General features: G+C 46.3%; 1 protein-coding gene across 2 annotated transcripts in view; it reads right to left on the reverse strand.

The window, feature by feature from the left end:
- Positions 1-233: 233 nt before the first annotated feature.
- The window catches only part of LOC115118303 (plexin-A1-like), a 284,460-nt gene continuing 265,008 nt past the window's right edge, over positions 234-19,685 (reverse strand). For both annotated transcript variants that reach the window (XM_065020769.1, XM_065020768.1), the window contains exons 22-32: positions 18,123-18,379; positions 10,630-10,696; positions 6,872-7,018; positions 6,491-6,650; positions 6,301-6,404; positions 6,070-6,166; positions 3,518-3,708; positions 2,480-2,649; positions 2,163-2,375; positions 1,684-1,834; positions 234-905 (exon numbers count right to left, since the gene is read on the reverse strand). In XM_065020769.1, the coding sequence (XP_064876841.1) occupies positions 810-905; positions 1,684-1,834; positions 2,163-2,375; positions 2,480-2,649; positions 3,518-3,708; positions 6,070-6,166; positions 6,301-6,404; positions 6,491-6,650; positions 6,872-7,018; positions 10,630-10,696; positions 18,123-18,379 (1,653 nt within the window). In that variant the 3' untranslated portion in view covers positions 234-809. The remainder of the gene's footprint in view (positions 906-1,683; positions 1,835-2,162; positions 2,376-2,479; positions 2,650-3,517; positions 3,709-6,069; positions 6,167-6,300; positions 6,405-6,490; positions 6,651-6,871; positions 7,019-10,629; positions 10,697-18,122; positions 18,380-19,685) is intronic.

Raw genomic sequence — 19,685 nt, forward strand, 5'->3', positions numbered from 1 at the left:
AGTAGGTAGTTGATAAAAACACACCACTGGAGAGAGTAGGTAGTTGATAAAAACACACCACTGGAGAGAGTAGGTAGTTGATAAAAACACACCACTGGAGAGAGTAGGTAGTTGATAAAAACACACCACTGGAGAGAGTAGGTAGTTGATAAAAACACACCACTGGAGAGAGTAGGTAGTTGATAAAAACACACCACTGGAGAGAGTAGGTAGTTGATAAAAACACACCACTGGAGAGAGTAGGTAGTTGATAAAAACACACCACTGGAGAGAGTAGGTAGTTGATAAAAACACACCACTGGAGAGAGTAGGTAGTTGATAAAAACACAAAATCTAAAGCTAAATCACACAACAACAAAAAAAGGATCTGAAAATCAAAATGACGTCCATGAAAGTTGAAGTCGCTGACACGTCAGAAGCTTCCATTGAGAGGGGAGCTATATACATGAAGTCCTTTCTCCATAGCCCCCCCCCCCCCCCACAGGAGATATATATATATATATCTCCTGGCCTTTTTAGCCAGCTGCTTCACAGTCCCGGCTGTGGGTAGATGGATCAACACGGAAGAAAAACTGAAACCAGTGATGAAGACCGTTATGATAAGACACTTTCTCGGGGCGACAGACGTTACGTGTTTATAAATGAAGGGTTGTTTGGATGGGCCGGAGCCCAGGCCTAACTCTGGTGTGTCTCCAGTGTACTGCTTGTGTCCTTGCAGTCCTAATGCGCTGTGTTGGGGGTCAGGGGCTGGCGTCAGTGAGAGAAGGCCTGGCTGCTACCCTCTCCGCCCCTCAGTGGCGGGCCGTTCCTCAGCTGGCCAGGGCCATGGTGTCGATGACCTGCTCCAGCTTACTGCGCAGTCTCTGCCTGCGAGACTGCTCATCCTTCTGCAGCGAAGACAGGATCTGGGGAGGGAGGACAGGGGGATGGAGAAGAGAGCGATGAGAGAGAGGAAGACATCATCAGGGTCGACCACCAGCAGAGAAAGTCTATCAGAACATCTGTCAGTCTGTGTAAACAGCTGTTGAATCAAACATGCTGTCGTGGTGACATGAGCAGGCAATTTATTGGTATTTACAATACCCAAAGGCAGTTGATCTCCTCCCCGACAAACACAATACACTTGTTTAGTCATAGATAGGTGTGAACATGGAACGCTGAATTTCTACTATATGGCATTGCATAGATGACAAATTTGATCAAACAGGCGGATGACTGTAGAAGCTGCAAGAGGTAGATATACATAGAAAGCACAGCTGAGGTGCTGTATTTACTATGGTATTGTGGGAACTGGAAGAGGAGGTACCGGTGGGTCCATCAGAGAGCTGTGTACTAGCTGTTAGGGTGTCAGGCAGCAGGCTGCATTATGGACTGCTAATGCGCCTTGTGTTAGTGCTGTTGTCAATTAGCTTCATAATATGTACCTTAATGGTGAAATAGCTGCATGCAATTATGGACATCTACTCAGTAATCTATTAATTGAATTAGAACGCCCACATTCCATTCATCAGGAACACAAGAGGACTGATAGACTTCTGCATCACCCCTTCAACATACAGAAACAATGGCGATTCTATTCTGATCTCTTCATATTGTGACTGACAAATCTAACTCATTTTAATAATATATCTATATCATTATGATGTCTATGCTTAATATCTTCATAATATACTGGTGACTCACCTCATCTTTGTACTTGATGATATAGGAGTAGATCTCATGCAGGGCACTCATGCTGTTGAACTGGCTGAGGTGCAGCCGGGACTGTTCAGCCAGGTAGGCACTCATGTCCTGGTCACTGATGGCCGGCATACGGGAGATGTCGGAGTAGTACCTGCAGGACAGGAGGGAAGCAGGAGAGAAGAGGGGTTAGGACTGGAGAGGACACCTGGAGAGAGAGGACACCTGGAGAGAGAGGACACCTGGAGAGGACATCCTGGACTGGTTAGGACACCTCTTTAGTTAGGTATGTGAAGGTCTGGATTACAAGGAGAAGTAGTTGTCAACAACCGTCTGGTCAACTCTCCATCACCATGAACACCTCTGATATAATTTGATCAACTGTTTACATGCTAAGTAAATACTACTGTACATCTGCTTGACATAAACCATGAGATGGACAATCTTACAGTCTGTGGAGTTGAGATCTGTGTCATAAATACCTCTCCACCCAGTTCTTGTAGTTGGGGATGTCCTTGGCGTAGAGCAGCTTGTTGGAGGGCGAGTCTTTGCCCAGCTTGTGTTCTGATGTGGAGCAGGAGTCCATGAAGGTCTGGGCCACCACAGACAGACAAGCATCTGTGATGCTGTTCTTATGGATGTCAAACACAAACTGGGGGTTCTTGATCACGTTCACCCAGAACCGCAGAGGCAGACTGGGATGGGAGAGGAGATGTTTCATCATGAGGAGATGTGTCAACAACCATTCACATTATACAACCAAAACATACAGGTACTCAATGTTGGTAATGTGTCTCACCAGTTACTCTTCCAGGTGTGTCGTACGTCTGAGTCTGATATGGAGTGTTTGTCGGCCTGCTCGTCCAGGAAGTCAAACATGTACTTGATGGCGAGAGGCAGGGCGCTGCCGCGGTGGGCCGTGCTGAAGATGGTCTCAAACAGGTCGTCCACAAACTTCTGTAAGGTACCCTGAGGAGAGGACAGAGGTTTAGTTGTCCGGGTTATTCTCCAATTACACACCTACAGATTTCAAATCAACCAACAGAGATACATTTCTCCCCACAGCAACCAGCATCTTTAAGGGGGAGTGGCTGTGGAGAGGACGCCACATTTTCCTGCTCCAACATCAAAGTACTGAGATGTGCTAGTTTAGCAGACAGACAGACCTACGTGAGCTATCGGAATTCCTTTCACTTCTCTGCATCACGCACCACGAAACATTCAATCCCACAACAAATGACCTGTCTCCTGCTATTTTCTCTTCTCTACCCCCTTTATATTTATCTATATAAAGTTTTGTTTTTATTATGAATCGAAATTGACCACCCAAGAGGCTTGTAAACAGCGTCTAATTTCCATGGTTTTCTTCCCCTACAATTAGGATGGAAACAATCAGCTCAGAGGCAGTTAGGCGAGAGGAGAGTGGCAGGCAGGCCGGCCCTGTTTGGCCAGTTAACAGAGACTTGGCTGATATGAGGAACGCCAGAAGAATACAACACAACAACGGAGGCTGAGCTGTTAAAGAGACAGGCATATCAAGGGACTATCGAAAACAAAAAAGGGAGGTCCTCTTCACACAGGAAATACTGTTTACATTTTCGTGGTCCTAGAGTCAGGAAATGGAACACATTGAGTGGAGTTACTGCTCTCAATACATGTTAAAAATGATAATTGGCAAAAATGGAGTTCAAGGTTTTCATCTGACAGCGACGATATGGAGGGCATTCCAGTGACTTACTCAACATTCAGATGAGTTGACTTAGATCAACAGTACTGTACATGTCTTTTACGAAGGTGTGATATACAGCAGGCTGGCCTGGTGTCTATGTAATCTTACCTTGGTGGCGAGCAGACGGGTCAGATAGATCTCAGAGACCATCTTGCTGCCCCGGTCTCCCTCGCGCTGGTCAGAGTGGTCGTGGTTCTTGACCAGGTGCCACAGCTTGGTGCCACTCTCCAGGTCAGGGGTGATCATGGGGGTGCGGGAGCGCAGACTGTCTGGACTGCTGGCTGTCCTCAACATGCTCTCTGAACGGAGGCAAGAGAGACACAGGAACATCAGGACAAAGACAGATTAATCAGGAACACACAATGCAGAGGTCTTTAGAGGTCAATGGAACAAGATGACCAGAACAGAACACCAGTCTGACTCCCTGGTTCCGTGCCCTATTGTGTTGTGAGAGCTTCAACTCGAGTTCAAACAGTGATACGCACTCATATAAATCACATATTTCAGGTCACAATTATGCCTTCAAAAATGTATATGACCCTTGCCAAGCTCTGCACATGGTGGACAAACATAAATTAGAAGACAAACATATTTAGTCTGGTGACTGACTAAATAACAGTCCCATTTAGTCTAGTGAAGAAAGGGCTCTTTGGGCTGTCTATCTGTCCGTCATCCAGCCAGAACAAAGACCATGCCAGCGTGAGGAGCAGTGTCAATCTGTCTGTCACAAGGTCACAGCCCATGATGCACTGGGACCTGACCCTTGAGATGGAGAGAACATTAATGAGCGAGACAACAGATCCCTGTAGCCTCTCTTATTGTCCGTCAGAGAGGTGGATGGATGGAGTCATTAGGCCTCAACTAAGGAGCGAGGAGAGTTAGCCGACTCATTACTCTCAATTGGCAGACTCTAACTAATTGGCAAAGTGGGAGAACGAAAACAGTGTGCCTCATTTCATTGAGGCAGGGCCAAGAGAGGAGATAGGAAAGAGAATCTGCTTTCTGTCTTATCATTAGCACACATTTTTACACCAGCCCTTCCATCTTTATCTCCCTCGCTTGTCCCCATGCCCTCTCCCCATCCCAAATGACCCATAATGTTATAGTGCTGGATATAATAGAACCCCATACACATTACACCAATATCCTTCCTGCTTGAGGTAGTGGATGAGTCAGGCTGTACGGGCTCCATTGTGTGTCTCCTCTCCTCCCCGGGGCAGACTGCCTCCATGCATTGCTTCATTAATAAAGGTGCGAGTGTCAAACTTCATTACGGTAAACCAAAGGATGCCTATCTACTGCGTTCCTTTTATCAGCCAGCCTGCTGTAGTTGCAGAGGGAGGCTGCAGAGGTTGCAGAGGGAGGCAGAGGGAGGCTGCCTGGTGAGGAGGCTGGGAGGGTAGCCAGAATGCAGGGGCGTCAGTCCCTCTCTAATGTATGGAGGGAGGGATGAGAGGAGGGAGGGATGAGAGGAGGGAGGGAGAGTGAGAGAAAAACAACTTCAATCTCTGTCTATCTCTCACACACCGTCTGAATGATGGCGTGACGCTCGGGGCTTCTGAGTTTCGGATGGCAGGGAGGGCCCCCTGGTTTTCAGGGCGAGAGGATGAGAGAATTACATCTCAGAAACTCACTGACACATAGAGACTAATGTGTGTCAGTGGTTCTGGGCTTGTTGATGCTTTCCGCTAGACCAAATCAAAAGAACAGTGGGGCATCAGAGCAAGACAACTGCCCTGAATGTTCCCAATTAACTTTACTGAGATCTGGGCCTGTACTCACAAAGCATCTCAGAGTAAGAGTGCTGGTCTAGGGTCAGTTTAGCCTTTTCAATCATAATAACTAATAGCGGGACCTGATCCTAGATCAGCACTCTTTAGACACTTTGTGAATATGAGCCCAGAGACTAACTCCTGACATACGTATGTCATGGGTGGGAGTTAAAACCAGTGATGACCAAAGAGGAAAACAAAACCATTGTGACTAAGATTGATCTCTATGCCAAAGACCTTGTTTGAGACCCCATTATATCAGCTTGTTCACACCGGAACATTCTGTAGTCACTCTCCTAGCAGCCAATTGGTCTCCTGTATTCCTACATCTATTGTACATTCATCATGAGGTTGCTACTACTACTACTGTGGCTGTTGCTACTGCTGATTGAGTGCCTGTAATTCCATGGCAATCATGTCCATTGGCTTCTGGGGGAGAGTGGTGCACGTTTACTCCCGCTCTTACAACAGCCAGGGCTGGGCGATCCTCTCTGTGGACGAATAAACCAGCCTGGCTTTCACTGGCCTGTCAGCGTTGCTATTGTTGCTACTACCCCTTATCAACACAACAACGAACATAAGGAGAGGGAGGGAAAACAACAACAAAGGTGAAAGCTTCGGAGAAAGGTTTTTGTCAGGGAGCTGGTTACACTGATGCGGTGTGGAGCTGAGGCTGTGTTTAAAGTTGTTAGCTATTGGTCTTCAGTCTTTGGAAGGAGGAATGAGCTGTCTGATGTAATGCCTGTCATTTCCGAGATGGTGAAAATGCCTATTGGTGGATTTATGGTTATCTCAGTTCAGAGAGGCTGAGAAAAATCCAAGAGAGCAAAGAAAGGCAGAGATTGAGAGAGAAATTAAGAGAAAAAGAAATATGAAGGAATGACTCACCGTATCTGCTGAGAGACTTGGTGAAGGTAGAGGAGTTGGATATGTTGTAGGCTGAGTTCTGCTTTGGCACCAGAGCGATCACTGAGCCGTCCGTCACCTACAAGGAATGAAAAACAATGGTTTGTCTTATAAATGCTGTCGTGCCAATCACTCCATCCACTGTCTGTTTGCATAGATAAAACCGCAGAGGCAGTACACCCCAGCCCACCCACCACCTCTCCCTCCTCTCACCTGATAGTGGGCCAGTGTGTTGAGGTGTTTCCAGTCATTGTCGATCTTTGTTGTGACATCCTCATCCTGAAGGATGATTCTGGCCATCCTGCCCTGACGCCACTCTGTGATGAGGAGGATAGGAGGATGAGAATAGATCGCACGCCAACGCACACACACTGTAAACACAATCTCCTCCTGGTGTTCTTACCCAGGTCCATGTCCCCAGCCTTGGGTCTCTGGGAGTAGGGGCTGCCCTTGTACACTGCATCCAGCAGCTTCTCCTTCACCTGGGTGATGGTGTCACAGTTCAGCCCCTTCACCGTCACCTCGGGGGCGTTCTCGTTCTCCGGGTTCACACAGTGAAGTGTCTGACAGGGGAGGGAGGGGCAGAAATTAGGCCCAGCTCACGTCGGCTTACTTAGTTGGCATTTGCAGGAATTTGAGTCGCATATTCAAGCAGCAAGCACTAATTAAGGTCACTGAGGTAATGCAAAATCCTATCGCCCTTAATGCCTTCTCAAAGGTAAATCATATATTTGATCAAATATCATTATCGCCCTGTAAAATATTTCTATTTGACCGTACTAACCAGGGTCTTGTAGTCAATCTGCTGTCTGATGAGCTTGTCTTCACTGAGGGAGTAGCGCGCCTCTCCTGTGATGGAGTCTATAGGCCCCTTCTCCATCTGCTGCTTCATGGCACAGTACAGCATGAAGAGAGGCTCCCCAGCACACTCCTAGAGACACATGGACACAGGTCATCAGTGAAAGGCAAGGGCTGTATCTATATCTTAACAGGTATGCATATAGCAATGGACATCTAAATTGTTAAAAGGTTTCAAAAACAATTATAATAATTGCAACAGATGGAAAATGAGATATTAATATCGACTGAATTATAGCACATAAAACATTTTACTGGCATGGACAAATAATGAATGGACTTCAGGAATTTGTGTGGGAATTCGGGTATTACATTTATTGTAAAATGTCCCATTCATTTCTTAGAATGCACTCATAAATGTGACTCATTTCAGGAAACTAGGCGTATGTTGCATGTCACTACTTCACAGGGGTGGCATTTGAACGTAAACATTTATTTTAGAACAAAATGCTTTTTTTCACGTGCCTTAATAACAAACTTGTATTCCATCAATAAATACGAATAAAATTGTTAAATTACGAGTCTAGTTTGGTTTAGCTATGAAAAAAGACAGGAACCTTCCCGTTAGCCATGCCATGATTGGCTGAGATAATGAATGGGCTGGACATGCCGTGCGATGAGTTTGGATTGGTCTGCCATGTAGCATGCTTCTGTCTATAACATGAGCTGTTCATGTGTTGACAGTCCTTTCTACTGTGCCGTTTTTGAAATATTTATTTTTGTATTGTTTTTAAACCTTTATTTAACTAGGCAAGTCGGTTCTGACCAAACTCTTATTTACACTGACAGCCTACCCCAGCCAAACCCGGACGACACTGGGCCAATTGTGCGCCGCCCTATGGGACTCCCAATCACGACCAGTTGTGATACAGCCTGGATTCGAACCAGGGTGTCTGTTGTGACACCTCTAGCACTGAGATGATGCACCACTTGGGAACCAATATAACATTAGCCATCAAGAAACTACAAAAGTTTTGCTACTTTTCTCAACAACATTTATGCCCTGAATTTAGCAGGCGCTATCGACAGATCAGTTGGAAAAGGTGATGGGCTACTTTCTGCACATGCCACAGTCAGTGTCAACCGGAGTGACTTGAAACAAAGCTGGCCAAACAAGATGTACTGTAGCTACAAACAAAACAGACTTAAATGGTTCCAGTCTGCCGTGAAGCATTCATCCATGTATACAGGTAAGAGTCTAGCTACATTTTCAGATATAAATGTCAAATTATGTCAAAAGTTTTTATTGCAAGTTAAAGCATACTGTTAGTTAGCTAGAAAACTTTAGCTTTAGCTAACGTTACATGTGATCTGTGTAGAAATATTATATAATATCGAATCAGAAATCCATTTGCGTGGCTAGATATAGCCTAATGTTAGCTAGCTAACATTGAACCTAGTTTGTTAGCTTTAGCTACCTGCAGATTCATACTACAGCTATGACAATGTTTGTTTTGGAGGTAGTATGAGTTGGGATCATTCCGGTTAATTGTTTAGCTAGCTAGCTACATGTCTAAATAAAAGACTCAATTTCAGACAGATTATTACATGACCCATCCACTTAGCTAGATGTTGCTGGGGTGAGGTTATATAATTTGCTTCACATGACCCATCAATTTAGACAAGTGTGTCGGGTAAGCATCATCTAATAATGATAAAATATTTATACAATATTTTTATCTGGACACTTTCTATTTTTGATATTGCTACTATGCAAGTACTATCACTGTATCGTTTATGCCTTCTGTATCCTGTGCATGTGACAAATAAACTTAGACTTGTTTTACTATAGCGTGTGTTTACCACATGGCCTCATATGTGAATCCTTAATGAGATGGGTGGGACTAAGGCTTAAGTGGGTGTGAACGATGGGTGTACGTACCAAAACACTGAAGGGCCATTTTCTCAAAAGTGGGGTTACAAGTTTATCAACTTTCAAAGCAGAATTACTTTCCTATTGTTCCTCAACTGCAGTGTATGATATACCATTTTCTAGCTCTGAATCTCTACTTTTATCCAATGTAAAAAACACCATTTCAAATTTTGCTACATAAGATCGAATCGGGGCGTTCGGTCACATATAAAAATGGTTTTATTGTATCAGGTACATCAAAAATATTTTGTCTTTATGTGCCTCATTTACATAAATACACCGGGTGTATTTTCACATATGAAGACATTAACATAAAAGGGTGGAACAGGGTTGCAACAACCAAACACCTGCTCTGTCTACCCTACCATCACTCACCTTCTCTGTCTACCCTACCAGCACTCACCTGCTCTGTCTACCCTACCATCACTCACCTTCTCTGTCTACCCTACCAGCACTCACCTGCTCTGTCTACCCTAACTTCACTCACCTACTCTGTCTACCCTACCATCACTCACCTTCTCTGTCTACCCTACCAGCACTCACCTGCTCTGTCTACCCTACCATCACTCACCTTCTCTGTCTACCCTACCAGCACTCACCTGCTCTGTCTACCCTACCATCACTCACCTTCTCTGTCTACCCTACCATCACTCACCTGCTCTGTCTACCCTACCATCACTCACCTGCTCTGTCTACCCTACCATCACTCACCTACTCTGTCTACCCTAACATTACTCACCTGCTCTGTCTACCCTACCATCACTCACCTGCTCTGTCTACCCTACCATCACTCACCTGCTCTGTCTACCCTACCATCACTTATCTCTCCCACTTTTAAAACACACTCAAAAGAGAGGTGAGAGATGTGGAGACTGAAGCTAGTTGGGAGAGAGTTGGAGACTGAAGCTAGTTGGGAGAGAGGTGGAGACTGAAGCTAGTTGGGAGAGAGGTGGAGACTGAAGCTAGTTGGGAGAGAGGTGGAGACTGAAGCTAGTTGGGAGAGAGTTGGAGACTGAAGCTAGTTGGGAGAGAGGTGGAGACAGAAGCTAGTTGGAAGAGAGGTGGAGACTGAAGCTAGTTGGGAGAGGGGTGGAGACTGACGCTAGTTGGGAGAGAGGTGGAGACTGACGCTAGTTGGGAGAGAGGTGGAGACTGAAGCTAGTTGGGAGAGAGGTAGAGACTGAAGCTAGTTGGGAGAGAGGTGGAGACTGAAGCTAGTTGGGAGAAAGGTGGAGACAGGGCCTAGCTAACTGCTAAGTGGGATAGAGGTGGATCCAAATCTAGCGAAGTCTCCACCTCCAGTGTCCTCTCCTGGATTCTACACAGCAGCGCAACTATCCCTCTCTCCCCTCTGCCACCATATGCTGTTAACGTCTCGTTAGCATCTGCGCTAATTAACCAGACAGCTGCTAACGAGAGGGAACACGCATACATCAATCCCCTAGCCCTCGCCATGGCACGCTTGTCTGTGAAATTATCTTTAATTCCACATCCCGGCTTCATTAGGGGGTAATTGTACACTCTTCCAAGAGGGAGCGAGGGAGAGTGAGAAGAGAGAAGGTCCAGTCGAACGTCACACACACTCAGCGCCTAATGACCGCAGGCTAGAACATGTCCGTCAATAAAATAATGACACTAAAGAAAATAATGAAATAAAAAGAATGTCTCTCGTTGGAGCCTTAAGCAGACCGTGCCCACCGATGCCTTTACTGCTGAAATGCTAATAGTGTGCTAACTAACTACTATCCTCATAAAGCAATTATAAACAGGAGATGGGGAATATATTTTTGTTGGTTTGATGGTGGACTTACCTTTAGGAACTTGTACAAGAGGAATGTGAACCAGTTGGTCAACATCTTCTCAGCGACAGATTCCGTTCTAACATTGAGATGGAAGACAAGAGGAGAATAAATTAGGCATGATAATTAAATAATCAACTGGAAGAAATTGCTGGTCTACCTCAAAACTAACCACGAACAAATCTGGTTTAAGGCAAAATTGACAAAAGCCAAGCTGTGATACTTCCATGAAGAAAAAATACTTTATTCTCAACGCAAACAATCAATCTTCATTAAAAACAGACAATTACCATAATTGGGTAACTTCTCTCATTAATCATAAACCTGTCGCCTAAACGAATGAAGACCCCTGAAACGTCCCCCAGACGAGGAGCAATTAAAACCCACTGTAATTAGTGGACTTTATTTCTCCTAATATCCAAAGAGGAAACCTGGGCAAACAGTTTGCTCCTCTTCCATTTCCCATTTCTCCTCCCCCTTCAGCGGGTAGAAAAGCTACTTTCTCTCCTTAATTCTCTAGTTAATCTAAATTATAAGGGGGCACAGGGAGGACGGGTGATAGGAAGACAACTTCTCCAAAACACCCTTTGATTTGGCCATCTTGGGTTTCAGTCCTCCATCTAGGCTATGATTTGAGAGAACACAGAAAAACAACATGTATTACTGTGTATATAAGAGTAGTAAAGACAATAAGATCATCAAGGCCCTCAGCCACCCGAGCCACGGCCTGTTCACCCCGCTACCATCCAGAAGGCGAGGTCAGTACAGGTGCATCACAGCTGGGACTGAAAAACAGCCAGCCTCCGCCCAGTACCCTGCCTTGAACTTTAGTCACTGTTACTAGCCAGCTACATATATACTACCGTTCAAAAGTTTGGGGTCACTTAGAAATGTCCTTGCTTTCCATGAAAACATACATGAAATGAGTTGCAAAATGAATAGGAAATACAGTCAAGACGTTGACAAGGTAATAAATAATGATTTTTAATTGAAATAATAATTGTGTCCTACAAACTTTGCTTTTGTCAAAAAATCCTCCAATTACAGAAATTACAGCCTTGCAGACCTTTGGCATTCTAGTTGTCAATTTGTTGAGGTAACCTGAAGAGATTTCACCCCATGCTTCCTGAAGCACCTCCCACAAGTTGGATTGGCTTGATGGGCACTTCTTACATACCATACAGTCAAGCTGCTCCCACAACAGCTCAATAGGGTTGAGATCCGGTGACTGTGCTGGCCACTCCATTAGACAGAATACCAGCTGACTGCTTCTTCACTAAATAGTTATTGCATAGTTTGTAGCTGTGCTTTGGGTCATTGTCCTGTTGTAGAAGGAAATAGGCTTCAATTAAGCGCCGTCCACAGGGTGGCATGGCGTTTAAAAATGGAGTGATGGTCTTCCTTCTTCAAGATCCCTTTTACCCTGTACAAATCTCCCACTTTACCACCACCAAAGCACCCCCAGACCATCACATTGCCTCCATCATGTTTGACAGATGGGGTCAAGCACTCCTCAAGCATCTTCTCTGCATCTCACGAATGTTCTTCTTTGTGATCCCAACACCTCAGACGTAGATCCGTCTGTCCATAACACCTTTTTCCAATCTTCCTCTGTCCAGTGTCTGTGTTCTTTTTCCCATCTTAAGCTTTTATTTTTATTGGCCAGTCTGAGATTTGGCTTTTTCTTTGCAACTCTGCCTAGAAGGTCAGCATCCTGGAGTCGCCTCTTCACTGTTGACGTTGAGACTGGTGTTTTGCGGGTACTATTTAATGAAGCTGCCAGTTGAGAACTTGTGAAGCGTCTGTTTCTCAAACTAGACAGTCTAATGTACTTGTCCTCTTGCTCAGTCGTGCACCGGGGCCGTCCACTCTTCTTTCTATTCTGGTTAGAACCATTTTGCGCTGTTCTATGAAGGGAGTAGTACACAGCGTTGTACGAGATCTTCAGTTTCTTGGCAATTTCTCGCATGGAACAGCCTTCATTTCTCAGAACAAGAATAGACTGACGAGTTTCAGAAAGTTCTTTGTTTCTGGCCATTTTGAGCCTGTAATCGAATCCACAAATGCTGATGCTCCAGATACTCAACAAGTCTAACGAAGGCCAGTTTATTTAATCAGCACAACAGTTTTCAGCTGTGTAGTTTTCACCTAATTGCAGATGGGCCTCTGCACGCCAATGTAGATATTCCTTTTAGCTGTTTCCAGCTAAAATAGTAATTTACAACATTACCAATGTCTACACTGTATTTCCGATCAATTTTATTTTATTTTGATGGACAAAAAATGCGCTTTTCTTTAAAAAACAAGGACATTTCTAAGTGACCCCAAACTTTTGAACAGTAGTGTATACACCCTAACGGTTAAAGGTTTTAGAACACCTACTCATTCAAGGCTTTTCTTTATTTTTTACTATTTTCTACACTGTAGAATAAAAACTATGAAATACTATTCAAAACTATGAAATAACACATATGGAATCATGTAGTAACCAAAAAAGTGTAAAACAAATCAAAGTATATTTTACATTTGAGATTCTTTAAATTAGCCACCCTTTGCCTTGATGACAGCTTTACACGCTTTTGGCATTCTCAGTGCCTTCAGAAAGTAGAAAGACATTTTCCACATTTGGTTAAATTACAACCTTATTCTAAAATGGATATTTAAAAAATCCTCAGCAATCTACAAACTATAACAATAAAGGTAAACAGGTACCTTTTATTGCAAATTGATTATAAAAACACAGAAATACCTTATTTACATAAGTATTCAGACCCAAAATTGAGACTCAAAATTGAGCTCAGTTGCATCCCGTTTCCAATGATCATTCTTGAGATGTTTCTACAACTTGATTGGTCCACCTGTGGTAAATTCAATTGATTGGACAGGATTTGGAAAGGCACGCACCTGTGTATATAAGGTCCTCTATATAAGGTCCCATGTCAGAGCAAAAAAAACAAGCCATGTAGAAGGAATTGTCTGTAGAGCTCTGAGACAGGATTGTGTGGAGGCATAGATCTGGGGAAGGGTACCAAAACATTTCTGCAGCATTGAAGACACCCAAGAACACAGTGGACTCAATCATTCTTAAATGGAAGAAGTTTGGAACCACCAAGACTTCCTAAAGCTGACTGAGCAATCGGGGGAGAAGGACCTTGGTCAGGGAGGTGACCAAGAACCCAATGGTCAGTCTGACAGAGCTCTAGAGTTCCACTGTGGAGATGGGAGAACCTTCTAGAAGGACAACCATCTCTGCAACACTCCAGCAATCATGCCTTTATGGTAGAGTGGCCAGATAGAAGCCACTCCTCCGTAAAAGGCACACGACAGTTTGCTTGGAGTTTGCCAAAAGGCCCATAAAGACTCAGACCACGAGAAACAAGATTCTCTGGTCCGATGAAACCAATATTGTACTCTTTGGCCTGAATGCCAAGCGTCAAGTCTGAAGGAAACCTGGCATCATCCCTACGGTGAAGCATGGTGGTGGCAGCATCATGCTGTGGGGATGTTTTTCAGCGGCAGGGACTGGGAGACTAGTCAAGATCGAGGGAAAGATGAACGGAGCAAAGTACAGAGAGATCTTTGATGAAAACCTGCTCCAGACCACTCAAGACCTCAGACTGGGGCGAAGGTTCACCTTCCAAAAGGACAATGACCCTAAGGACACAGACAAGTCTCTGAATGCCTTTGAGTGGCCCAGCCAGAGCCCGGACTTGAACCGGACCAAACATCCTCTGGAGACCTGAAAATAGCTGTGCAGCGATGCTCCCCATCCAACCTGACAGAGCTTGAGAGGATCTGCAGAGAAGAATGGGAGAAACTCCCCAAATGCAGGTGTCCCAAGCTTGTAGCGTCATACCCAAGAAGACTCAATACTGTAATCGCTGCCAAAGATCCTTCAACAAAGTACTGAGTAAAGGGTCTGAATACTTATGTACATGTGATATTTCAGTTTTTTATTTGACATTATGGGGTATTGTGTGTAGATTGACGAGGGAAAAAACATCAAAATGTGGAAAAAGTCAAGGGGTCTGAATATTTTCCGAAGGCACTGTACACACACGCACGCGCGCACGCACGCACGCACACACACACAGTACATATATTTATGCTCGTCTTAATATTTCTATATTTCTTTTTACTTTTCTTTTTCTTTTACTTTTTAGATGTGTTTATTTTTTTGATATTACTGCACTGTTGGAGCAACAGTAGGAACACAAGCATTTCGCTACACCTGCAATAACATCTGCTAAATATGTGTATGCGACCAATAAAATTTGATTGGATTTGAACAGTATTAAAAAATGTGTTAGAACGGGCAAATGTGTGAGTGTGTCAACAGACGAGTGTGTGAGTGTGTCAACAGACGAGTGTGTGAGTGTGTCAACAGACGAGTGTGTGAGTGTGTCAACAGACGAGTGTGTGAGTGTGTCAACAGACGAGTGTGTGAGTGTGTCAACAGACGAGTGTGTGAGTGTGTCAACAGACGAATGTGTGAGTGCGTCAACAGACGAGTGTGTGAGTGTGTCAACAGATGAGTGTGTGAGTGTGTCAACAGACGAATGTGTGAGTGTGTCAACAGACGAATGTGTGAGGGTGTCAACAGACGAATGTGTGAGTGTGTCAACAGACGAATGTGTGAGTGTGTCAACAGACGAATGTGTGAGTGGGTCAACAGACGAGTGTGTGAGTGTGTCAACAGACGAGTGTGTGAGTGTGTCAACAGACGAATGTGTGAGTGTGTCAAGACAGGCAACAGAGTGTGTGAGTGTGTCAACAGACGAGTGTGTGAGTGTGTCAACAGACGAGTGTGTGAGTGTGTCAACAGACGAATGTGTGAGTGTGTCAACAGACGAATGTGTGAGTGTGTCAACAGGCGAGTGTGTGAGTGTGTCAACAGACGAGTGTGTGAGTGTGTCAACAGACGAGTGTGTGAGTGTGTCAACAGACGAATGTGTGAGTGTGTCAACAGACGAGTGTGTGAGTGTGTCAACAGACGAATGTGTGAGTGTGTCAACAGACGAATGTGTGAGTGTGTCAACAGACGAATGTGTGAGGGTGTCAACAGACGAATGTGTGAGTGTGTCAACAGACGAATGTGTGAGTGTGTCAACAGACGAATGTGCGAATGTGTCAGTGGGTGAGTGTGTCAACAGACGAATGTGTGAGTGTGTCAACAGACGAATGTGTGAGTGTGTCAACAGACGAGTGTGTGAGTGTGTCAACAGACGAGTGTGTGAGTGTGTCAACAGACGAATGTGTGAGTGTGTCAACAGACGAATGTGTGAGTGTGTCAACAGACGAGTGTGTGAGTGTGTCAACAGACGAGTGTGTGAGTGTGTCAACAGACGAATGTGTGAGTGTGTCAACAGACGAATGTGTGAGTGTGTCAACAGACGAGTGTGTGAGTGTGTCAACAGACGAGTGTGTGAGTGTGTCAGACAGAACAGACGAGTGTGTGAGTGTGTCAACAGACAGAATGTGTGAGTGTGTCAACAGACGAATGTGTGAGTGTGTCAACAGACGAATGTGTGAGTGTGTCAACAGACGAGTGTGTGAGTGTGTCAACAGATGAGTGTGTGAGTGTGTCAACAGAGTGTGTCAACAGACGAGTGTGTGAGTGTGTCAACAGACGAAGTGTGTCAATAGACGAGTGTGTGTCAACAGACGAATGTGTGAGTGTGTCAACAGACGAATGTGTGAGTGTGTCATCAGACGAGTGTGTGAGTGTGTCAACAGACGAGTGTGGTGAGTGTGTCAACAGACGAGTGTGTGAGTGTGTGTGTGAGTGTGTCAACAGACAACAGACGAGTGTGTGAGTGTGTCAACAGACGAGTGTGTGAGTGTGTCAACAGACGAATGTGTGAGTGTGTCAACAGACGAAGTGTGTGAGAATGTGTGTGTCAACAGACGAATGCGTGAGTGTGTCAACAGACGAATGCGTGAGTGTGTCAACAGACGAATGCGTGAGTGTGTCAACAGACGAGTGCGTGAGTGTGTCAACAGATGAATGTGTGAGTGTGTCAACAGACGAGTGTGTGAGTGTGTCAACAGACGAATGTGTGAGTGTGTCAACAGACGAATGTGTGAGTGTGTCAACAGACGAGTGTGTGAGTGTGTCAACAGACGAGTGTGTGAGTGTGTCAACAGACGAATGTGTGAGTGTGTCAACAGACGAATGTGTGAGTGTGTCAACAGACGAATGTGTGAGTGTGTCAACAGACGAATGTGTGAGTGTGTCAACAGACGAGTGTGTGAGTGTGTCATCAGACGAGTGTGTGAGTGTGTCAACAGACGAGTGGGTGAGTGTGTCAACAGACGAGTGTGTGAGTGTGTCAACAGACGAGTGTGTGAGTGTGTCAACAGACGAGTGTGTGAGTGTGTCAACCGACGAATGTGTGAGTGTGTCATCAGACGAGTGTGTGAGTGTGTCAACAGACGAGTGTGAGTGTGTCAGTGTGTCAACAGACGAGTGTGTGAGTGTGTCAACAGACGAGTGTGTGTGTCAGTGTGTCAACAGACGAATGTGTGAGTGTGTCAACAGACGTGTGAATGCAACAGTGAGTGTGTCAACAGACGAATGCGTGAGTGTGTCAACAGACGAGTGTGTGAGTGTGTCAACAGACGAATGTGTGAGTGTGTCAACAGACGAATGTGTGAGTGTGTCAACAGACGAGTGTGTGAGTGTGTCAACAGACGAATGTGTGAGTGTGTCAACAGACGAGTGTGTGAGTGTGTCAACAGACGAATGTGTGAGTGTGTCAACAGACGAGTGTGTGAGTGTGTCAACAGACGAGTGTGTGAGTGTGTCAACAGACGAATGTGTGAGTGTGTCAACAGACGAATGTGTGAGTGTGTCAACAGATGAATGTGCAAATGTGTCAGTGGGTGAGTGTGTCAACAGACGAATGTGTGAGTGTGTCAACAGACGAATGTGTGAGTGTGTCAACAGACGAATGTGTGAGTGTGTCAACAGACGAATGTGTGAGTGTGTCAACAGACGAATGTGTGAGTGTGTCAACAGACGAGTGTGTGAGTGTGTCAACAGACGAATGTGTGAGTGTGTCAACAGACGAATGTGTGACTGTGTCAACAGACGAATGTGTGAGTGTGTCAACAGACGAATGTGTGATTGTGTAAACAGACGAATGTGTGAGTGTGTCAACAGACGAATGTGTGAGTGTGTCAACAGACGAATGTGTGAGTGTGTCAACAGACGAATGTGTGAGTGTGTCAACAGACGAATGTGTGATTGTGTCAACAGACGAATGTGTGAGTGTGTCAACAGACGAATGTGTGAGTGTGTCAACAGACGAATGTGTGAGTGTGTCAACAGACGAATGTGTGACTGTGTCAACAGACGAATGTGTGAGTGTGTCAACAGACGAATGTGCGAATGTGTCAACAGACGAGTGTGTGAGTGTGTTCAACAGACGAATGTGCGAATGTGTCAGTGGGTGAGTGTGTGAGCGTGTCGACAAACAAGTGTGTGAGTGTGTCCATCTCACCGGCGCAGCAGCAGCTTGGGGTGGTTCTTGCTCTCCAGGTTCTTGTCGATGAGGTCAGAGAGCAGCTGTTTAAGGACCCCCGTGGCGTACTCCATCTCCCCCTGCAGCGCAGTCATGATGAGCGACGCCACGTTGCCACGGTCACGCATGGAGAAGGAGCGCTGCGCCTCCAGGGTGCGGATGAATGTCAACAGGAAGTGCTTCTTGGTGAGGAGCTGGCCAAACAGAGTCAGGGCCTTCTCCTGGTTGGCCTGGACCTGTCAACAACAACAGCATCAGACCAGGGGACTGGCTGTCACTTACACGTGTTGTCAATGTAATATAGAAATATGTAAATATTTTGGAGTAGGGCTAATGGAAATAGTATAATGTACATAGATGGAGTAAAGCTATTGTAAATAATACATTACGTAAGCATACATTTATATCAAGCATGACTATGTCATGTATACAAGGCATGAGATGTTGCCCTATGAAGGAAATACATTGTTATTATTACATTCATGACCCTAGTTGCTTTTAAAGCCTGCAGTGCATTCTATCTTAGGAGCTGCTTCCTCAAATACGTTATGATCAATTTGCCATAAGTTGTCAGTAGAGCACAGGAGGAAACAGAAAGGAAAGGGAGAGGAAGAAGGGGGATAAACTGAGGCATAGAGAGGAGAGGGCCTGTGCAGTGGTGTGTGTCCGGGGTGGCTGGGTAAGAGGCGAGGAGAGGGCCTGTGGGTTGGGGGTGGCTGGGTGAGAGGCGAGGGGAGGGCCTGTGGGTCGGGAGTGGCTGGGTGAGAGGCAAGGAGAGGGCCTGTGGGTTGGGGGTGGCTGGGTGAGAGGCGAGGGGAGGGCCTGTGCAGTGCTGTGCCTGTGGGTCGGGGTGGCTGGGTGAGAGGCGAGGGGAGGGCCTGTGGGTCAGGGGTGGCTGGGTGAGAGGCGAAGGGAGGGCCTGTTGGTCGGGGGTGGCTGGGTGAGAGGCAAGGAGAGGGCCTGTGGGTCGGGGTGGCTGGGTGAGAGGCCTGTGGGTCGGGGGTGGCTGGGTGAGGAGGCGAGGGCCTGTGGGTCAGGGGTGGCTGGGTGAGAGGCGAGGGAGGGCCTGTGGGTCGGGGTGGCTGGGTGAGAGGGGAGGGCCTGTGGGTCGGGGGTGGCTGGGTGAGGGGAGGGCCTGTGGGTCGGGGTTGGCTGGGTGAGAGGCGAGGAGAGGGCCTGTGGGTCGGGGGTGGCTGGGTGAGAGGCGAGGGCCTGTGGAGGGCCTGTGGGGCCTGGGGGGGTGGCTGGGTGAGAGGCCTGTGGGTCAGGGGTGGCTGGGTGAGGGGAGGGCCTGTGGGTCTGGGGTGGCTGGGTGAGAGGGGTGGCGAGGGCGAGGGGAGGGCCTGTGGGTCGGGGGTGGCTGGGTGAGAGGCGAGGGAGGGCCTGTGGGTTGGGGATGGCTGGGTGAGAGGCGAAGGGAGGGCCTGTGGGTCGGGAGTGGCTGGGTGAGAGGCAAGGAGAGGGCCTGTGGGTTGGGGGTGGCTGGGTGAGAGGCGAGGGAGGGCCTGTGCAGTGGCTGTGCCTGTGGGTCGGGGTGGCTGG

The sequence above is a fragment of the Oncorhynchus nerka genome, linkage group LG7, assembly GCF_034236695.1.
Source record: "Oncorhynchus nerka isolate Pitt River linkage group LG7, Oner_Uvic_2.0, whole genome shotgun sequence".
In the NCBI taxonomy this organism is placed as follows: domain Eukaryota; kingdom Metazoa; phylum Chordata; class Actinopteri; order Salmoniformes; family Salmonidae; genus Oncorhynchus; species Oncorhynchus nerka.